The 17,879-nt window shown below is 43.0% G+C and overlaps 1 protein-coding gene and 1 pseudogene across 1 annotated transcript; both read right to left on the bottom strand.

The window, feature by feature from the left end:
• Positions 1-6,578: 6,578 nt before the first annotated feature.
• Positions 6,579-8,063, bottom strand: LOC148758921 (nuclear pore-associated protein 1-like). The gene has a single exon (XM_088796354.1). It carries the CDS (start codon positions 8,061-8,063, stop codon positions 6,579-6,581), a length of 1,485 nt encoding a protein of 494 aa, XP_088652480.1.
• Positions 8,064-17,223: 9,160 nt separating this feature from the next.
• LOC141572015 (small nucleolar RNA U3) lies at positions 17,224-17,412 on the bottom strand (annotated as a pseudogene).
• Between the last annotated feature and the right edge of the window lie 467 nt (positions 17,413-17,879).

Genomic DNA, 17,879 nt, shown 5'->3' on the forward strand with positions numbered 1-17,879 from the left:
TGGTTCCTGAGTTTGAGTCTTAATGTCTTTTAAATATAGATTTTGTTCACTCCACAATTGTCCTGTCAGTCAGTCAATCCTATATAACAGGAATAGAGATGATCATGTGATCATATCAAACTATCTGGTCACTAGCACCTGAAAGGATTAGAGAGACAAAGCACATCTGCATGACTTCAGAGATCTAGGCGCTCACTATTCAGTATAATAGCCACTAGCCATGGCTATTGTAAAATCTTGCTGATTACCGATGGCTATTACAAAATCACATGCAGCTTATGTTACTTATACTGGACAGTCAGCTCTAGGCAATGTAAATAAAGCAAGGGTTAATAAAATGTTCCCAATAGGCTGGATGCTAGCAAGTTAGCAGAAAGAAAACCTAGTGGGAAACAACAATAATTTTATAACAAGACGACAAATGTCTCATTAGGTGAAGTGCATGTTGGCATAAAAATGGATGTAATTTATTTTTGAATTTTTTGGCTAATCAAATGACATATGTTTTACTGTCTTGCAGTTATAATGAGCAATACTTAATTGAAAGCTAACTGAATAGTCTAGGCAGCAATTATCTTGCAATAGAGATGCCAAATTTGACATGAGGAGGCAGGTGAGCAGAAAGCAGAACTTATGCAGTTACTCCTCTGGGAGATGGAAAAGAAGGGACCACACCAAGCTTACTACAATGAAAGACTGTGAAGATCTTTCCTAAACTGCACTGTTTCTTTGTTGAACTTTGCTTACATTTTCTTTATCAGGTGAAGCGTGGTCAAACTAAAGCTGACGTAGCCAGTGTTCATTAGTTCACAAATGCAAATCTATAGACATCTTTTGAACCCAAGCCAGGGAGATGCGAACGAGCCTCACTCACTTTCATTCATTCAGACACAGGTTATATGTAATATATGTAATATAACCTGGGTAAGTGTCCTTTAGCACATGAGGTAGAATACAAAAAAAGAAAAGAAAACTCTTTTAGAATCAGAGGAAAATTGAGCAGAATTCATCAGTTGAATTTAAATGGAATCTTTTTGTTTTTGGAGACATTTCAAAATTTTATATATTTATGATTTTATATGTATTATATGTATTTATGTATGTATGTGTGTTTGTATGCAGAAATGTATATATGTTTCCTCTGATTTACTGAGACATAGTTTGCGTGTGATAAATTCCCTCATTTAAATTGTCCGATTTAATGAATTCTGGTAGTCGTGTGCATCTGTGAAACCACCAGCATAATCAAAATTTAGAACATATTCATCATTCCTGAAAGTTCCCTTATGCCCCTTTGTAGTCAATCCCCTCCAAGGCCCCCAGCCTGAGGCGACCATTAATGTTTTCTGTCACCATACTTTTGTTATTTCTAGGAGTTCACATAAATGAAATTATACAGCACTGATCTTTTATGTTTGACTTTTTTTCTTAGCATAATGTTTTGAGATTCATCTATGGTGTTCCATATTTTATAGAAGTTACAGTGCAATTGTTATTAGTGAGACCGCAGTCATGAGATGTGTAATGATATTTTTTTCAGTCAACAATGGACTGCATACGAGTATATGACAGTATCCCCACAGGATTATAAAATGGAGCTGAAAAAGTCCTATTGCCTAGTGATTCATAATTGTCAACATTTGTGGTGATGCTGGTGTAAACCAACCTACCCCACTGGTGGTGCCATAAAAGTATAGCACATATAATTATGAACAGTACAGAATACTTGATTTTGATGCACATAAACGTGTTATATAATTAAATACTGAGACAGGAAAAGAGGAAGAAGATAGTTAAATCAAGTGGGTTGGAGTTTGAGAGAGAGGCCAGAAGCACCTATTGCATATGAAGGAAGTAAAGATTTAATTTAGCATATCTGTGGATTAGGTACTAAGATCTTCTGTTTTTCAAGACACAAAAGTAAAGGTTTTGCTTCATTTGACGTAATCGTTATTGTTGTTGATGGTGGTGATGGGGGTGGCGGTGTGTGTGTGTGTGTGTGTGTGAGTGTGTGTTTGGGTGTGTGTGTGTGTGTGTGTAAGATAAGAGCACTTTTCTGAGCTTGAGTACATGTGACTGAACTTATGAGGTCTATTCATGTATACCTTTTCACTCTCCACTCCACAACAACAGGGAAATGGTGGCATTCACTAAAGTATGTATGTAGCAATTAGAATTTAGGCTGGGACTTGTGGTTTAAACTTTGATCCAGCAGTTTTTCACCATATTTATGCAACTTTTCTAGTCTCAGGATACATTGTGAGGAAGAGAGGAAAAACTTTGCAAGGCTCTGACTTTAATGATAAGGACAATGACATTTTTAAAGGAGTGTCTTGAGCATGTTGCATGTTTGTGTTTGACTTTTTTTCTTAGCATAAAGTTTTGAGATTCATCTATGGTTTTGTGACATTGGGTAGAGATGCTCTGTGGAGAGACATAGAATAAAGGGCAAGCAAGAGACATTGTGTGAACATTCAGTTGTTTACTAAGACAGTAGCAGGCATGTTTAGTAGGTGGGAGGACAGTTTGCACACTGGCAAGAGGATGTTGTATTGCTTTTAGTTTAATCTCCTATTGAAAAAAAGCAACATTGTATGAGTATGATCTTGGCACCCTTGTCAAAGATCAGTTGAGTGTATATGTGAAAATTTATTTCAAGATTGCCTGGAATGGTAATGGGAGAAAGGATAGAATCTTCAACAAACAATGCTGGGAAAACTGAGTATTTACATGGAAAAGAATAAAATTGAATCTTTCCCCATACACCAAAATCAACTGAAAATATATTAAACACTTAAACATAAGACCCCAATCTGTAAATTTCCTGGAAGAAAACAAAGGCTAAATTCATGATATTGGTTTTAGCAATGGTTTCATAGATATGATACCAAAGGCACAAGCAACAAAAGCAAAAATAGACAAGTGGAACTGCATCAAACTAAAAACCTTCTGCACAGCAATGGAAACAAGAGTGAAAAGGCAACATATGGAATGGAAGAATATATTTGTAAGCTATACGTCTGATAAGGAGTTAATATCCAAAATATTAAGGAACTTATGCAACTCAATAGCAAAAAGAAAAAAAAAAAGAAACCAAAATAAAAGCAAACAAAGAAACCCCAACAAGCAATACCCCCCTAATAACCTAATTAATAAGTGGGCAAAGGGTTTAAATAGAAATTTCTCTGAAGAACACATAAATAAATGGTCACCTGTACATGAAAAGAAGCTCAACATCATTAATCATCAGGGGAATGCAAATCAAAACCACAATGAGCTATCATCTCACACCTGTCAGAGTGGCTATTATCAAAAAAGAAAAGAAGACAAAAGGCAACAAGTGTTGGCCAGGATGTGGAGAAACTGGAACCCCTGCACACTATTGATGGCAATGTATAATGGTGCAGCCCTTATGGAAACCAGTATGTAGGTTTCTCAAAAAATTGAAAATAGAACTATCATATGATCCGGTGATTCCACTTCTGGATATTTATCCAAAAGAATGAAAACAAGGGTCTCGCAGAGATAAATGCACGCCTCTGTTCACTGCAGCACTATCCCAATAGCCAAGATGTGGAAACGACCTAAATGCCCACCAGCCAATGAATGGATAAAGACAATGTGGTAGATACACACAGTGAATGTGATTCAGACTGAAAGAAAAGAGGAAATCCTGCCACTGTATGTGACAACATGGATGAACCTTGAGGACATTATGCTGAGTGGAGTAGGCCAGTCACAGAAGGACGAATACTGTATGATGGCACTTACATGAGATACCTAAAACTGTCAAACTTAAAGAAACAGAGAGTAGAGTAGTGATTGCCAGGGGCTAAGGACAGGGGAAATGGGAAGTTGTTGATCATCAGACATAGTTTCAGTTTTGCAAGATGCCCCCTCCCCCCCCCCGCACCTCAGCTAGGCTCTTTCTCTTCCCTGAGAACATATCACTAATACCAAGGACCTAGGCTTCTCTCTCTCTCTCTCTCTCTCTCTCTCTCTCTCTCTCTCTCTCTCTCTCTCTCTCTCTCTCTCTCCCCACCCTCCCGCCCCCCTTGGCTAGGCCTGTTCTCTTCCCTGAGAACGTATCACTAATAAACCCTGCTTGCATATTAATCAGCTTGTTGACCTTTGATTCTTCACTGTGTCGGCAAGAAGAACCAAGACTCTGTAATATTTTGGTGATGTGACTCGGATTGCACCCTTTGTCTCCAGCCATTTGGAACTCAATGGTAACTCAGGACTGAAGCTGCCTCCTCCAATCAGTCCCATCTCAAGAAGTCACATTACTGGACGGGAGCCTTGGGTATGCATGAATGTGGCAAAACAGAGGTTATAAAGCTACAAATGGTCATCATGAACAACTATTGATCCCTGGGACCCCAAGCTCCAGACACCTATGGGGTGATGGATGGACACTTCCTCTGCCTCCTGCGATCAATAGTTAGCGAGCAGGGGGAACCCAAAACAGTTACAGCAGGAAGCAGCCAGACTGATCGTCGCCCCAAAGTCCCCAAAGATTTGGGTTCCTAATGGTTGAGGGGGGGAAATGTTAGGTAGAAGTTAGAAAATGTAGGAGGAGGAGCGGTGGGAGGGAGTCCATAGTGCTTACGGAAAAAGCTCATAACTAGTTTTGATTAACTACCTCCAGCCATGCATCTGTTTTTACAACAACAGATGACAAGAGGTGGTCTGGAGCAAGATAAGGATCTGAGTTAACAGACCTCCACCCGTCTCAGGATATCAAGCCCTCCTGTGCATGCACCACTTTCCCTGCCAAATCAATATGTAACTCCCTCCCTCCTCCCACCCAGCAAACTTCAAGTCAGAGGGACAAGGGCTCTCTCTCTCTCTCTCTCTCTCTCTCTCTCTCTTTCCCCCCTCACCCTCGCTCTCTCTCCCCCTTTCTGTCCGCCTCTCTCTCTCTCCCCCTCCCCCCTCTCTCTCTCCCTCCCTCCCTCTCTCTCTCCCCCTCCCTCTCTCTCTCTCTCCCCCTCCCTCCCTCTCTCTCTCCCTCTATCTCCCTCTCTCCCTCTCTATCTCGCTCTCCTTCTTCCACTTCTCCAACCTTGGCTAGGCCCAATCTTATCCCTGTGAATGTATTGTAATACCAGAGGCCTAGGCTTCTCTCTCTCTCCCCCTCTACCCAACTTGGCTACGCCCATTCTCTTCCCAGAGAATGTATCACTAAATAAACCTTGCTTGCATATAAAAAAACAAAAAACCCCAAAACATTTGCAGAAGGGTTTTTATCAGTCTAGGATTGGAATTAGGTTTAGAGCTTGAGTGATTTAGGAACAGACTTTGATGATTCTGGATTAAGTGAAGCAGGCAGGTTGCAGTGGCTTAATTGTTACAGGGTCACAGAATGGTTTTCAAGTAATTTGTTTATGAAAACTTTTAGGGATTTAGCTTTTTCCTCCCAGAGCAGTTTGAGGCAACAAGGGTAAATTTACAGTTTTAGTTTTTTAAATTCAGTTCTCATTTTTTATTTTGTTTTTAGAAATGCAGGGGGGCAGAGTCAGCTGGAAATACTGCAAACTACTGTAACTCATTTCTGTATTTCTCATAAGAAACCATAACAACAGACTATTGTAAACTTTTGTGTCTTAAAGAGCACATTTGCATATTACCCATAGAATGGTCAGTATATGTTAAATCTGTTTTCTACTGTGCTTTGCCAAGTTTTAACCTGAGATTATTTCCCTTCATTCACCTCCATTGGATACAAATGTTACTGAATTCTGGAATTTCTCCAACAACTCCTGGGCCATCTTATTCATTGGGTTTCTGATTTTAGAGGTTTGAATCATATTACCTTGTTTACCATTGCATTTTTTAACAAGAACAAGATTTTTAATATATACATGTATTAGCATACAAACAGAAAGTGGAAAAGATAAGGGTCTATGGAGGCAAACGGGTAGGAAAAAAAGGAAGCACCTAGAAACAGCAGTGGCCTCCTGACAGTTTAGCGACTAGAGAAAACTTGTCCAGAGCTTGGTCAGGGGATGAGACCAAGGATAGCAGTTGATATGCAGCTCTCTCTGCTCTCTGCAGTAGAATGATTCAAGTCCAGTGTAGTTCTGAACTTGGTTCAGATGCCTCTTAAACACACACACACAAACGCATACACGCAATACACATACAACACCACACACACACTCCCAAGGAGGCGTGGTCCTCTCGTTTGCTGTAGGCAGAGAACAGGTAAAATGTCACTTATGGGGCTAAGCCCCTTTCCAGTGGACAAAGGCCATTCATGGTTGGAAACTTGGGTCTCTTTGCTGACTCATTTGTGGGTGGAGACATCAGGAGATGGAAGATTGATAGTAGGTGGTGTGTTTTCAAAACCAGGGAGTGGTATGTAAAATAAGAAGTGGTTCTTCCAGGAGACCGGTGGAGACGCGAAAGTGACAGCCCAGAGAGGAGGCGTGATGTCTATAGGTTCGGATCGTCGACAGGGTTTGCAAAGTTGCTGTTTACTGGAGCATGGGTGACTGCAGAATTCACCAGGGGTTGTTGCTCACAGCAGCACAGGTGAGAGAGGTTTTTGTTTTCTGCGCACCACAGCGCCCTCATGTGGGCTGAGGGGTGGTTTGGGGGCCACCTGCATAATTGGGAACAAGCCTGAGGTACTTTGATGCAGATGGGCCGGTGGAGGAGACTACTAACTTTGGAGGGTTTTCCACACGGCAATAGACTTGGGGTTTGCGAGATCTCCTTCTGGGGCATGGGGCAGCTGTGAATACGAACACCTCAAAAGGGGGAGGAGGAGTCGTGTCCATGTCAGTGACATCAGAATCTGAAGGAGACTGGCCGGTGAGAGTTGGAGATGCATTGGCTGCGGTGGAAGGGACGGCCACAGAGTTGGTGGGCAGGGCAATGAAATGAGGGAGATTGGCAGAAGGGACTGGAAGAGGGGTGGGTAAGGATAAAGCAGGGGGAGGAGAATCTACACACATAGGGGTCAGGGAGTCATTGTTGCAGAAGGGCAGCTGGAAGGAGGTCATAGCAGGTGTGGAGAGGTCAGAAATAGGAGATGTTGTAGTTCTGACTGAATGTAAACGGCCTCCATTCTTATTAGGTGGAATTCCCAAAATGTGATTAGAACTAAGAGGTGGAAGAGATTGGGAATGAACAGGAAGAGGAAAGTGATCAGTATTTTGTGTCAGGGGTGTAGGAACACACAAGGTCGGGAGCCTGGCAGATAGGTCAGCCGCGTTGGCACTAGTGGCGGGGACCTGCCCATTGTGAGTAGCCACAGGCAGGGTGTCTGCAACCACCCCCGGTGGGGTAAAAGGGCCAGACTGAGTGGCACTGAAGTCCGCCATGACCTTCGTTTTATCTTCCACGATCTTACTGCATTGGCAGCTAGGGATCTTCAAGGTGTCCGGGTTTGTGTCAAAAGTTAAGCAAGGAAGCTTGCATGGGACGGGCAGCTCCCCTCGATCCCACAGCAGGGGTGGCAGGGGTAGCGACAGTGGCATGGGCTTTTTGCGTTTGTGGAGCCTACTGCTGGCAGATACCAGTGAAGAGGAGCTCCTGGATGGCATGTCTGATGGTTTGGGGCTTTGCGTCTCCTTACCCGTCGTGAGTGAGTCCGGACTGCTGCGCAGATGGTCTTCACCCAGCGCTTCTTTTGTGGGTCTCTCTGGCAGCGGGGAGCAGCTTGCGGTTGGGGCCGACAGCGCTGCTGCTTCGGGATCAGGCTTTGGAGGCGGCTCCTGGGCGTTCTCACTCCAGCTGGATTGTGGGTGCTGGGGACCGCCGCCCAGAGGCCCAGGACCGCGCTCCGCGGAAATGACGGCTCCGTGGGTCTTCGGGGGCCTCGTTGTTAAAGGCAGATCCCCACTGCTCTGGTGGCTGTTCTCATGGTTCTGTCCGTTGGAACCCACGTGATCCTCTTCGTTTTCTGCTCTCGCTTTTTGGGGCTCTTCTTGGATCTTCACCTCCATCTCCTTTGAGCAAGGAAGTGGGATGGGACGGCACTGGATGGTACTGGCATCGTAGACTTGACTATCTGCTCTAGGTGGTGAACGCGGGAGAGTAAATTTTCGCATTGGAGGAGGGATAAATATGGTTCTCGAGGGACCAAACATCCTGGAATCAGAGGTACACAGTCGAGGCTTCTTTGGAGGGTCCTTCCAGGTTACCAAGGGGAGGCTCCCCAGAAAGGAATAGAAGGCCTGCGGTATACATGCCCTCCTCGTCCACTGGGTGTGAAAGGCGGCTGGTATCCTCACACGCTCCGGGCGGCGGGGACCAGGGCGCAGGGCTTGCGCTGGAGCGGCAGGGTGGTTCCGGCCGGGTGGGCCACCATCACGGCCGACCGGGAAAACCACCGGACGACGGCCACCGGGCAAGGTGCGACGGCCACCAGGAAAGGTACGGTGGCGGAATCGAAGTAGAAACTTACAAAACAAATTGCCCATATAGAGGCAGTTGTGCGCCCAACAAACCCGAGAATAGAGGACGAAACTCGGAGAGCTTCTCCTCAGCTTCTATCTGTTCTCTAGTTACAGCGCGCACTGAACTAACTGTCCAGCCAGGCGCTTGTGACGTCTCCCTGGAACACGTCGCAGAGAAAGCTGCACTCAGAAGTCCAGCACGTGAAGAGATGACGTAAAAGGTCAAAGGGCAAGGCCTCAATGGACAGCTAACCCCTTCTGGACCTCCCAGAGCCTGGGACTTCCTGCAGAGGGTTATAGGTGTTTGGCACGAGATGGTCACCATTTGGGGACCATTCAGAGGTCCCATCCACCACGGAGGCTCCATCTTCCAGAGCTCACCCCGCCTGGGCAATGTCTCAGCAGGCCTTCCCCAGGTCCGGGAGGCTGCAGCCTCATCAAAGCCAAGGGCTAGAGCGACCCAGATCCAGCCCGAATGTGGCCCACCTTCTCCAGGGACCTCCCCAGTTTCTACGTGAGACCTGGAGCCAAGTGCACTTTCTCCATGGCCGCCCTGTCTGCCAGCGTCACCAGCCAGGTGCCAAGGTTTCTGAAGCGTGGACAGGAAGCCCTGACCTGACTGGGTGCTGCACCTCACAACATCCCTGCATGGCAGGCAGGTTCTTTCTTCACTTCTTTTTAGAAACTTGATAAAACAACATTTGAACAGAGCATTCTTCAAGTCGTGCGGTTAGTTGGTATCAGCTTATTCAGGATTCAAACCTGTGTGATTGAAAGCTTTTGTTATCAGTGTTTCCTTATCGCATATTCATCATGTGTTCTCTCTCTCTCTCTCTCTCTCTCTCTCTCTCTCTCGCTCTCTCTCTCTTTTCCTCTCTCCCTTTCTCCCTCTCCTTCCTTTCTATCCCCTCATCTGGCTTTGATATCATAGGGAACGTGCATATTTCTCTAGTTTCGAATTCCCCATAATGTGCCAAGTTATACCCCTACATACGGATGCTGTCACAGCCTAGAAAGCTTTACTCTCTTTGAATCAATTTGATCTTCACTTTCTCAGGCAATCCTTCACTATGTCAAAACCCTATATGGGCTCTCATCCTTACTAGGTACCTTCTGTTGGCAGCCCTGATACCACGTGCAATGATCAGATGCCTTATTACCAGACAAAATTAACCTGCAAGAAAAATAATTGTTTGATCTTTGAATTCTTGGGAGGGAACTACTATATTTATATGCCTTGATATTATTAGCAAAGATGCACTTGTGACTTTAAGAATGTAACAGAAAATGAATTAAATAGAAACTATACAAGAAAACAGCAACAAATCTCTTGAGGATCTTCTAAAAAGGAAGAAAAAGTCCAGCTTGAATAATTAAATAAATAAACTAAGACGGGATTTGAGAAGACCATGACTTAGGCTGTGTTCTCTCCCTCTCACTTTGCTAAGGAAAAAGAGAGCCACCACTCAGGTGATGACACAGGCCAGGCCAGCCTTGTGCTCTCAGCATTACAACTCACTATCTTGGTACCTGGTGAGCTGCGGGTCCAGAAATATCTCTCCACTAACACACACTAGAAATCCCCCCTCATATGGTACTCATAGCTCTTTTCCCCACCTGTGCAATACACTCTCCCGGCAAACACTTTAAAACAAGTTGTGTTTTGGTTTTTGTCCTTTTAATTTTTTATTTCAAGAAAAAGCTTTCTGGACTCTGTTGATCAGGATTTTTAAAAGGATTTTAGTCTGCTAGTTCCAAATTAACAAGACACTTTGTGGGGACAGGTGCATTTTCCAGGCTCTCGGCCTCACATGGAAAGGTGCTGGCTCGGTTATTAGATGGCCATCCGCTGTATCTGGGTGGCCATCAGCTGTTACCGGTTAGCCATTAGCCACTAATGTAACTGGCATGGCTAAGCTAGCAAGCGTGAATTGTGGCTAGCAAGTGGGGTTGCGTTGGTTGGTTGGCAGAGAAGCGGACGGCGGATTGCGGATTGTCTGGCTCCTGCTTCCTGTATCTCCAACCCAGCCGCCAGTGAGAATATAGTGGTATGATTCCCCTATCTATGGCTCTGTGGGTGTTCTTTTTTGGCCTCACCATGTCCTGCATTCTGATGCGTGGAGTGGGACCAGAGACTCCATATGACACACCTCTTACTAGCCAACTACAAGCCAGGTTTCAACCTATAGCCCTAATATTCCTTAGACCAGTTTATCAAAAGAGATGTGAAGGGCTGGTGATTGTAGGGACAGAATTCTGTAGTGAATAAGTCTTTAAAGTGACAGAAATCTAACTCAACAGTAATTAATTAAACCCATTCCCTGCCCATTCCTCCTATGGGCCTCAGCACCAGCCACCAAGGGAGTGCCTTCAGGTCAAGACCACGCTCACAAAAACGCTGTGTGTTAGGTGTTATTGCTCCCGGTTGGTGGAAAGAACACTGAGTTTAATAACCTTCAAAGTCAATTTCACTTAGCTAAATGAGTGTCTGATTCAAACCAGGTATAACAAATCCCCAAATCTGTGCTTTTCAGGGTAGGGAAGAGAAAGTTTGCTAAAGGCGGAGTCAGTGGTGAAACACCAATCCTTCCCCCTTCCCACCTCCCCCAGAGTAGCTCTGTTCTGCTCTATTGCACGTCTTGAGCATCTGGCTAGATTATATTCAAAGAAATGCATTTGCTATTTAGAAAGAAAAAACAACCCCTTGCAGTGCGCTATTCAGATATTTTGAGGCTAAGTTAAATAAGACCTGATGTTTATTTATTATCAAAATTCTCAGTGGTTCTCAAATCTTGTGTATTTAAGAATCAACTTGGATGTTTGTTTAACCTGGAGATTTCTAAGCCTCACCCTCAGAGGTCTGAGGCTGAATGGTCTGGGGTGAAGCACAAGAATTTGCAGTTTTAACAGGTTCCCCAGGAGAATTTGATGCAGGTGGGGTGAGAGCTGCATTTTTGAAAAACTGAGCAAAGATATTTTGAAATAAATGTAGCCTTTGAGTGCCAGAAGTGGTCTAATCTTACCCCTTCGGCATAAGTGCCATCCCTTTGAAAAGCCCTCTTTGAACGGTTCAGCAAAGATATGTCTTAAATCCAGAATCTCCACCGTGACTTGAAGTTGAGGACAGAATAGTTACTGCAGTGGGAAAGAGAAGATGAGTCGAAGGACTCAATATAAGCTCCTTTACTTAAGGTGGGAGGCTAATGTTTGAACGAGGGACATATAGAGGGGAAAGCTAGAGTGTTCCAAAGCCAGCAGAAAGGAAACCCTCAATTAGAAGAACAAATGAGCAGCAATGAAAGAAATGAACAAAGAGATTATCCTCTTGAATAATATTGAGTAGTATTTCCTAGGAACTCAGAGATAGGCACATTTCTAATCTGCAAATCATAGCCTGACAGCTGGCTTCTGGCCAGTCCCTTTCAGCTGAGAGGATGTTCTGAGAATCCTTCCTCCTTGGACTCAGCATTGCTGACACTTCCCTGAAAGGATGAAGGACAAGAATGTGAGGTCCACAAAGTAACAATGATGGGATTAGTGGAAGCTCCAGGTTTTTGTTTCAGGAGGAGTTAGATGTAGTAATCTGTAATGGGAGCTTGAAGCTGTGTGTTTGTTAAGGACTTTATATGACATTGACAAGACTTATAATCTACATCAAATTTATCTTCGAGTTGAAGATAAGTGAGAGGGGTTTGTGGCTTAAATGCCTCCCCCAGGCACCCATGCACATGGGATAGAACGTAATTGTTATTTCATTTTACTATCTTCCCTCCCCTTGCTTTTTCTTCCAGAAGAGACAGAAGCTATGAAAGTTCCAGTGTTGTTGAATTTACACTAGCCAAGCTTTGGTTCATGTCACAGCAGGAAGGCCTGCTGTGTCTGGTGCAGCCAGGAGCCTGGGAGCACTCACACTGAGAGTCAGGGTCAGCCCCAGACTAGCTGTGTCATGGATCCTCAAAACCATAGGCAGGCTTCACTGTGGACGCATGGCTGGCCTAGGACGATGACCGGTGGTCTGTGTGTGTTGCTGGGATGTTTCCCACAGATGCTAGTTATCCATGTGGACATGTAGGCGATGAGTGGTTCCCAAACCTGGCTGTTCCCCTCAGTCTCTTGTATGGGATTTTTCTCTATACCGGTTTCTTACATATCCAGAGCCTCTTGACTTGCAGAGCACCCACACACAATCTCCTATAGGGACCTCAAACTCACCATGTGTCAAGTTGAATTAATCATTCCCTACCTACCCAGATCTGCTCCTGTATTTCTATCTTGACAGATGAAATCCTCATCCACCTACCTGCCCAAACTACAATCTTGGGAATCTTCATTTACTCCTCCCTCTTAGTGAGGATCATCCAGTCACAACCATTCCTGTTGATTTTACTTCATGAATACTCCTTATTCCCACCCCCTCTTCTGGATTCTTTGTCGCTGCTCTGGCTCAGGTCTTCGTAATTTCTTCTGTAGATTTGCAATAGCTTCCTTACCCATTGTTCTTATGGGGTTTCTCAAAGAAGATGCTATTGGCACTTTGGGAAAGCAAGATGTGTATTTGTGCAAAATGGTTCCAGCATCCTAGGATTTTTAGCACCCAGAGCATACATGCACATGGGATGTGTCAGTAGTGCCCTCTAGTTGTAGGAACCAAACTCTCCTCCCACAAGTGGTGCTAGTAAGGACTTAATGCTTATCAGAGACCCAGGGATTTCAAGAGGCAAAGCAGAGCCTCAGGAACCATCAGGGGTGATTTGAGTCTAATCTGGCAGCAGGATCCTGTGCTCTTGATGGGGTTCCTATACACTCCCGAGATAGGAATGTGACTCTTCCAAGGAGCTCAGATGCAATAGACATTGCATCTCTGCCTCATGCTCTGTTCTCCTTCAATTTTATCTTCAGTCTCCTTTATTTTCCTTTTTACTCTTCACATTATCCTCCGGAGATCAATTTCACTTGCAAACTCCAAATGCCATGAAAATGCCAATTTCTCCCAAGCTTGCATCTCTAGCCAGAATCTCTCTACTGACCTTGAAACCCTTGTATATATTGATATTTACTAGATGAAAAAGGTGGCTATTCAAATCAGTTTAGAAAGGTGAACTATTTAACAAGTTGTGTCCGTACATATGGAAAAAGGTTGAGCTAGATCCTTAACCAATTATAGAAGTATGTTTCTGATCATTAAAGAAATTAATACAAAAAATTATAAAGTCATAAAAAAACATAAAAGGTATGTACCTTTTGATGGGTCTGGTTCAAGATGACAACTGAACTCACTCACCTCCTCCTACCGACACAAAGTCCACAGCTACATTTAGAACAATTTCCTTTGAAAAAAAACTTAAGGCTGGCTGAGCAATGACTACACATTGGCAAATGAGAAGAGCACACTTACACAGGTAGGAAAGGCTGGGACACAACCTTGCTATAAACCCCACCCCCCAGTGTGGGGATCCACAATCCTGAGAGAACTCAAAACCCAGATTTTCTTCCTGAGGAGTGAAGGGTTTGTGCCCCACATGAGGATCCCAACTTTTAAGACCTACACCAGAGATGAGCCTTCAAAACATCAAGTTTTGAAAACCAACAGGGCTCCGGTCCACCAGATCCACAAGACTGTAGCAATCTGAGAATTGGCTCTTAAAGTGCTCATGTGCTCAGACTCACCCACCCCAGGGCGCAGGGCAGAAGAAGCCAATAGAGGCTTTAAGTGAAAGAGGCTCATTTGCTTATATTAAAGTATCAGCCTGAGGGGCAGGCATCTAATTTAATACACATCTAAGAGCCTGCTGGAACAAGCTGCAGGTCAGAGATTGGTGGGTACCATCTTTGCACTCTAGCAGGGCAGGAGGTGGGGGGATGGGGGTGCTGAGTTTAAAAGGTACAAACTTCCATATGTAAAATAAATTTTAAAAAGTATGTAAAATCCTCTCAAAACAAAAAGGAAAAACTACGAAAGAGATCAACAAACCTGATTATATCAGTATTGGTAACTTCTGAATAATATAAGACACCATAAACAAAATTAAAAACTGAGAAGTACAACCAAGGACTAAAGAACTCCTACATATGAAATATACAAAGAACTCTTACATATGAAAAAGAAAAACACATACAATTCAACATTCAACTGTATAAAACATATTTACAGGCATTCACAAAAGAAAATAATATGAACGGCCATTAAATATGAAAACAGCTCCCATGTATTACACTTAGTAATCAGGGGGATTAAAATTTGAGCAATGATAAGATTATTTCCCCTCTCTAGACTGAAAGAGAGAGAGAATATAGAGATAAGATATTAACTCCACACACTGTTGACACAGTATAAACTTTGAGTGAACTGAAAGGAAATTACTGTATTGCCCCGAAAATAAGACTGGGTCTTACATTACTTTTTTCTCCAAAAGACGCATTAGGGCTTATTTTCAGGGGATGTCTTATTTTTTTCATGTACAACAATCTACATTTATTCATGTACAACAATCTACATTTATTCATTTGTTCATGTATAAAAATCTACATTTATTCAAATACAGGCATGTCATCTTCTGAAACATTGTCATAACTCTCCAAACCCCGAATTCCAGCTTGAATTTCTTGCGACTCCATTTCCTGTAGAACCATTGGCCCCTATCTCTCATGTCCAGCAATAGAGCTCTCCTTAAACGAGCACTTCTTGTCCATTTAGCCTACTCGTAGTGCATTGGCAACACAGCTATTAGTGATTTTATCCCATGAATTCTTCACCCAAGTCACACCTAGCTCTTGCAGACTAGGCCTCACAATGTTTCCACGCTGATTTCTTTCCATTCTATTTTCAATATAGTCATTGATTTCCATGCACAAATCGTCCTTGAATGGCTTATTTATTGCAATATTAAGAGTCTGGAGATAGGCAGTCATTCCTGCAGGAATCATTATTTGATCTATTCTCTCTGCAAGGAACTTCTTCATGTGTTTAGCGCTGTGAGTGCTGGCTGAGTCCCAGACTAGCAGACCTCTTTGGCCACCTCGCAAAACAAGTGGTAGCATTAAATCGACCCATTTCTTTATAACTGCTTGTGTGCAACAGGCTTTTTCGGTTTCAAGAACATAAATGCCTGAAACACGGTCAACCTTATCTTTCTTGCCCTTAGTGATGATTAGAGGTGGAGCTTTCTTTCCATCCAGATGAATTGCCAAAATACATGTAACATGTGCATTTTTGTAACCAGTGGAGGGACTGTAGATTGACGAGGCACCCGTCTGATCAATTGTCGTTTGAGATCCTTGGCCCATAAACACTGCAGTTCCATCCATAGCAATCATGTTGGCGAGGTGGTATTTAGAAAAGTCGATGCCATCAACAAAGGACTTGAATGCAAGTGCATGTTAAATAACTTCAGTATCTGCCAGCATGAACAGTGTTGTCGATCTTAGAGACAGTTCATATCGCTGAAGCAAGCCATCCAGCCAGTGTTGTGATGCTTGGAATTCTTCTGGGGATATTTCTAACTGTGGTGCCATTGCAAGGGCAAATGCTTGACTGTCAGCCCTGTGCAAAACCAAAGCCTTTGCTCTCCTGTCAGCAATCCATTCACAGATGATGTCTTCCAGCTCAGGAAATAATGGTTGCCAACCTGATCCACACTTGTGCTTCTTAGCATTTCCCTCGTCCACCTGTTGACTGAGGTTACCATACTCTGCTTGCCATTTTCGGACCATTTGGAGATCCAACTTCTTTTCTTTGCAGAAAGCCATAAGATTCTTGCCCTGGGAGTCCTCCACGATTCCTTTGTTGTACTCGACGGAATAGCTTTCTTTTTGCACTCGTCTGGGGGTCAAAATATTATTCACTTTAAACCTAGCATTATTAAATCGTGTTAATTGAAGACTTATGAGACAGGAGTGGCAACAAAAATGATGACAGTTAAGAATGGTGGTCCACACAAAAGCGACGAAAAATTGCAGGCACCAAAATTCAGAAAATGTTTCTTTATTTCACATGAGTGCATTAAGTATGTCCATTGCAACACATGACATATTGAATTATGAAGAGTCATATTAGACACAACCACGACCGTTATCCAGTGCGCACATTACTCATGAGTTGTGTCTGTACTCCGATTTTTCATTCGGCAATAAGTCTTGAGTTCATCTGTTTGCATAGGCGTTTACCTCTCATCCAAAGTTCCCTGCTTGGGTATTTACAAATACTTGATTATAATTTATATTATTATTTATTTTAAGTATTAATGTCAATAATATTATTTGTTTATATTTAATCATATATTAATATTATTATTTTATAATTCAACATGTCCATCGTGTGTTGCAATGGACGTCCGAAATGCATCCTTCTGGCTGACGATCTTAACTGTGGCTTATTTTGGGAGCGGGGCTTATAGTACAAGCATCCTGAAAAATCATGCTAGGGCTTCTTTTCTGATTAGGTCTTTTTTTTCAGGGAAATATGGTAGAACTTAAACATACTCTTTGACTCAGTAATTCCACATCTTATCTACTCCCAAGGAAAACTCACACATATGCACAAGACACACAAGAGTGTTCATTGCAGCACTGCTTGTTACAGCAAAGAATTGAAAGAAACCTGCTGGCTAAATATAGTATGGCGCATCAATGGCTAAATATACTGTGGTTTGTTCTATCTTAAGATACTCTATAACAGATTTTAAAAATACACCCTTAATATTGCCATAAAAATTGAAATAAAAGAATATAAATAGATGTTACCACTTCCCTTGACTGGAAAGGGAAAAAACCACAAGAATGGAGAACAAAATGCAAGCGATTACATTAGAAAAGAGCCTCTCAGCTTCTGTTCCCTCCCTCTTAAGGAAGAAAGCAGTAAGCCCACCAGGTGGCACTACTGGCCAACTGCACACTCAGAAGAGAGTACTACACTGATCATCATCAGGGTTTCTGAAGCTTTACTTTATTGAGAAACACTTCTCTGGTAACATGCGTTAGAAATGGTTCCTGAAAGGGTAGTTTTAAGAATCTGCCATTTGCCTCTGTTGGTACTGGGAAGTCTATTTCTATTCTGTTAATGGAGAGATTTCTCCCATTTCCCACCCCTTCTGCCCTTAGAAAAATACATTTATCATAATTATATTCCACAAATTTAACAAAGCACTTTGGACTCTATTAAGTACTATTTCTTAAAGAAAGTTGGCGTCACAAAATTCCTAATTAGCATAGTACCACCCACCTACCAATCAGAAGCCATTATCATTCAACTGACAACAGGACCCTAACCCTCATGCTCCTCTCTGTGATGAGGAGATATTGGAAAATTGATGCTCCCTCCACTATAGTAAACCAGGTGTGGCTTAAATGTAGATTTGAGGTTATTTCTAATCCCCCTTTGTGTCAGGGATTCAATGTCAATGGAAATTTGTAATGCTCAGAACAGGAAAAATTATGTTGTCTCATTCTGTTTCTTAGATACCCATGTGGGGG

Source organism: Rhinolophus sinicus, chromosome 2, assembly GCF_057876585.1.
Source record: "Rhinolophus sinicus isolate RSI-liver-muscle chromosome 2, RSI-T2T, whole genome shotgun sequence".
In the NCBI taxonomy this organism is placed as follows: Eukaryota; Metazoa; Chordata; class Mammalia; order Chiroptera; family Rhinolophidae; genus Rhinolophus; species Rhinolophus sinicus.